The sequence below is a fragment of the Morone saxatilis genome, unplaced genomic scaffold (assembly GCF_004916995.1).
Source record: "Morone saxatilis isolate NCDOM2014 unplaced genomic scaffold, NCSU_SB_2.0 Contig8, whole genome shotgun sequence".
Taxonomy (NCBI): Eukaryota; Metazoa; Chordata; class Actinopteri; family Moronidae; genus Morone; species Morone saxatilis.
Window position 1 is genome coordinate 27,095,489 of NW_023340257.1, and position 4,575 is coordinate 27,100,063.

The 4,575-nt window shown below is 48.4% G+C and overlaps 1 protein-coding gene across 1 annotated transcript; it reads left to right on the forward strand.

The window, feature by feature from the left end:
* The first annotated feature begins 1,280 nt into the window (after window positions 1-1,280).
* On the forward strand, window positions 1,281-4,058 carry LOC118341601 (frizzled-7-like). Its single transcript, XM_035679897.1, has one exon. It carries the CDS (start codon window positions 1,672-1,674, stop codon window positions 3,325-3,327), a length of 1,656 nt encoding a protein of 551 aa, XP_035535790.1. The 5' UTR covers window positions 1,281-1,671; the 3' UTR covers window positions 3,328-4,058.
* Window positions 4,059-4,575: the final 517 nt, after the last annotated feature.

The following is a 4,575-nucleotide window of genomic DNA, read 5'->3' on the forward strand; positions in this document are numbered from 1 at the left end:
AGAAGAAGAACAAATACCAGCAAAAGCAAAATGACACCATTTAAATATTGATCGATCGTTTGTTTAATTTCCTGTTAATCAATGAAACTCTTTTAACCTCAAAGTTTATTCAAAGTTTCAGAGTCACTTTAATAAACTTTATTGATGGTTCAAGTCTTTTATTTTGAAGAGCTGTGGCCTAACAAGGTGGCGGCGGCGTGTTTACACTCGGTTCACTTCTGGTCTCTGACGAACGACAGAAAGTGAAATTAATAACGGACAGATTCACAGTGAGTCCAGGACAGGAAGTGAGCTGATCAGGTTTTATCAGGACAATAAAACCACAGACAGACTGATCAGGATCAGGATTACAGGAGGATCCTGACCTCCCGCTGACCCCCTCAGGGTGTGATGGATCTGGTCCTGGATCAGATTTATAGTCTGCCAGGACTCAAAGTGAACTCAGATAAAACAGTATCAAGTTTTTAAAAACCAGGTCTGCCTCAAATCCCGTGTCTCTGTGTGTCTCTGTGGTGGCTCTGTGGTCCAATCAGAGAGCTCGAGTTGCGCTCAGAGTGATCAATAATCAGTGTGAGGAGAACTTATTGAGGCTTCAGTTATTGATATTAAAAGAGAAACCCGGCCCAGGTTGTACATTAACATATTCTGGGAGACTACGGACCCTGGACCGTCCTCGGTCCCTGTGCAGGGTCAGACCACCTCCTGATGAACCTGAATCAGCTGAGAGCAGTGAGACTGTTGGACGTCTGCAGTCACTGCTGAGGTATGTGGACGCTGTCAGGGATCCAACACGTCCGCCCCTATAGACTGCAGACTGTGGGAGAGTTAATATTCTCTCTCACACTGACCTAAGTTACATATATTAAATATTCTTATAGAATATATATAAAAATATATTTATGTTAAAGTTATATCTAACAATTATATTCATTTATAAATTAATCATTCTATATCAATGACTCTTAACTTAATCACACTATAGACTGACTAATAATATATAGTCATTATTTTAATATATTAATATTTTATTAAAATATAATTATCTAATTAAATATAATTAGTATAATATTAGTATAAAGTACTTCAGGATTGTATGAACTGTAGTACTGGGAGGGCGGCTGTGGCCACGCCCCTTTCCCCTCAGCAGACCAATCAGCGGAGCCGAGAACCAGAAAACAAAGCGTCCTATTGGAGGAGATGGTTTCCAGGCGCCCCCTCCTCCTCCTGCCTTACAGGGAGAGGGAGGGAGGAAGGGGGGCGCCTGGAAACCGTTCAGGCAGAGCGAGTGAAGTGTGTGCGGGGGGAGTCCGCATCAGTCTGCCTCGGTCCCGCAGACCTCGCGGAGGGAGACCGGCTCAGTGACCCAGGTCGAGGTTTTTATTAACTTTTGGAGTCTGGAGCAGTTTTTGGGAGACACTGAGAGGTTTCTCTGTACGAGCCTGAAGTACTGAGGGATCCAACAACTGTTGATCGGTGGATCTGATTTAATCCTCCGTACTACAGAAGTATGAAGTCCACCATCTGTGGAATAATGCTGCACTAAAGGGTTCTTACACAGTTCTTAAAAGAGAGCAGCTGGACCTTCAGGACTGTTTCATTCTGGGCTGCAGGAGGTTTTAGAAAGCCTCCCCTACTTCGTGGACTTTGCTGTGGGGGTCTGTATCGTCCATCATGGTGGCGGGGAGAAGCTGGCGGTGGGTTTGGATAACGGGCTGCAGTCTGTTCCTCTTCCAGTCAGGAGCCTCTCAGTACGAGAAGGGGATTTCGGTCCCGGATCATGGGTTCTGCCAGTCCATCTCCATCCCGCTCTGTACGGACATCGCCTACAACCAGACCATCATGCCCAACCTGCTGGGCCACACCAACCAGGAGGACGCCGGGCTCGAGGTGCACCAGTTTTACCCGCTGGTCAAAGTCCAGTGCTCCGTGGACCTGAAGTTCTTCCTGTGTTCCATGTACGCGCCGGTCTGCACGGTTCTGGAGCAGGCCATCCCGCCCTGCCGGTCGCTGTGCGAGCGGGCGCGGCAGGGCTGCGAGGCGCTCATGAATAAGTTCGGCTTTCAGTGGCCGGAGAGGCTGCGCTGTGAGAACTTTCCGGTCCACGGCGGTGAGGAGATCTGCGTGGGTCAGAACACCACCGACGCAGACGGCCCCACGTCCGACCCGATCCCCATCCTCCCCGAGCTGGTCACCCTGCCGCCGTACATCCGCCACAACCAGCCCTTCTCCTGCCCACTGCAGCTCCAGGTGCCCCCCTACCTCAACTACCACTTCCTGGGGGCGAAGGACTGCGGCGCCCCCTGCGAGGTCTCCAAACCCAACGGACTGATGTATTTCCGCGAGGAGGAGTTGAAGTTTGGCCGACTCTGGGTCGGGATCTGGTCGGTCCTGTGCGGCGTCAGCACCCTCTTCACTGTGCTCACATACCTGGTGGACATGAGGCGGTTTCGATACCCGGAGAGACCCATTATCTTCCTGTCGGGGTGCTACTTTATGGTGGCGGTGGCGTACGGCGCCGGCTTCCTGCTGGAGGACAGAGTCGTGTGCGTGGACATGTTCAACCCAGAGGGCTACAAGATGGTGGCCCAGGGCACCAAGAAAGAGGGCTGCACCATTCTCTTCATGATCCTCTACTTCTTCGGCATGGCGAGCTCCATCTGGTGGGTGATCCTGTCCCTCACCTGGTTCCTGTCCGCCGGGATGAAGTGGGGCCACGAGGCCATCGAGGCCAACTCGCAGTACTTCCACCTGGCTGCGTGGGCGGTGCCGGCAGTTAAGACCATCACCATCCTGGCTATGGGTCAGGTGGACGGCGACCTGCTCACCGGCGTCTGCTACGTGGGGATCTACAACGTGAACGCCCTGCGAGGCTTTGTCCTGGCGCCGCTGTTCGTCTACCTCTTCATCGGCACTTCCTTCCTGCTGGCGGGCTTCGTGTCGCTCTTCCGCATCCGCACCATCATGAAGCACGACGGCACCAAGACGGAGAAGCTGGAGAGGCTGATGGTGCGGATCGGCGTGTTCAGCGTGCTGTACACGGTTCCCGCCACCATCGTCATCGCCTGCCACTTCTACGAGCAGGCGTTCCGGCCGCAGTGGGAGAGGACGTGGCACAGGCAGACCTGCAAACGCTTCGCCGTGCCGTGCCCGGCTGGGAACTTCGCATCACTGACGCCTGACTTCACCGTGTTCATGATCAAGTACCTGATGACCATGATTGTCGGGATCACGTCCGGATTCTGGATCTGGTCTGGGAAGACGCTGCAGTCGTGGCGGCAGTTTTACAAAAGACTGAGCGGCGGCGAGCAGGGTGAGACGGCGGTGTGACAACCACGATCGCCGCTCAGAGACAATATGAACGCCAACCAGCTGCAGTCGCTGCGAGCTTTCCACTCGTCGCTCTTTTAATTCTTTATTCTGCTTCACCGATGGAAGTTTCTCTTCAACGGGTCTGTAAACGTCTCCTGCTTCCTTTAGTTTAATAAGCAAATAATAATCATAATAATAAATCTAATTAAAAGAAGTAATTTAATCCTCATTCACATTAATTCAACCCAACTCATAATAATGAATGTGCAGTATTTTAATTATAAACACTGGTAAATTAAATAATTAACGTTTGTATGAAGATGAATTTAAGTTATTCAGATAAATTCTATGAACATAGTTTAATTTTTTTTAGTTTGGAGAAAGCTTCATATGAGAGTAAAATTCTGACTAGTTTTAAGTTTAATTAACTTTAATTTGATGAGTTACTTGAACTCAAATCAATCATGTTTGTTCCTGCTGGGATGGAGGACCATAAAGTTATTATAACCCACTGCTAACAGGAGCTAACAGCTAACTGAACACTGTTAATGGACTACAAACAACGGCTGCTAGCACAAAGCTAAATCAATCAGTGGGTTATAATGTTAACGATCACAGACCTGTCGGATCAATAACTTCCAGTCGGTTTGATCAGGAATGTGTTTCTATGTAAATACACTCTTTAAAGCAGCGTGTGTCTCTTTTTGTACTTGTAGTTTTTCAGAATAAAATGTAAAAAGTTGTTTAAAGTCTGCAGCTACAGTTCAGATCCTGAAACCTGATCCTCTCTCTTCCCTTTTGTCCCGAGACCCTCCCCGAGCCTCAAAGCCTGAAACCAGAGCAGTCTGACCTCCTTCCAGGAACACAACGCACATTTCAGCCTGTTCACTCGTTCCTTTAATGACACACACACTGATTCACAGCTGAGGCTCGTTCATGGAGGAAAGTGGCTCCTAACTTTTCTCCAGTGTGAAATGAATCCAGAGGAAGTTGTCTGGTAACTGCTAACAGCTGCTAACAGCTCATCCACAGACTTTAAGAGGTACATTAATATTTTCATGTAGTTAAAGCAGAAGTCTTGTTGGCGGTGTGGCGCCATCTGGTGGTGGAAACTGTTTGCTGCAGTTTCAGTGTAAAATCAACAAATATAATAACTAATGTAAGTGCTATTATATATGTTTATGTCTAAAATAATGAGAAATATGGTTACAAAGCTCATTATTTATCAGTGTAATGATTAAAATAATGAACAGGAACAGGAAACGA

Bases quoted from the DNA above. Each gene is read 5' to 3' on its own strand.
- LOC118341601 (XM_035679897.1), top strand. From the start codon at position 1,672: ATGGTGGCGGGGAGAAGCTGGCGGTGGGTTTGGATAACGGGCTGCAGT.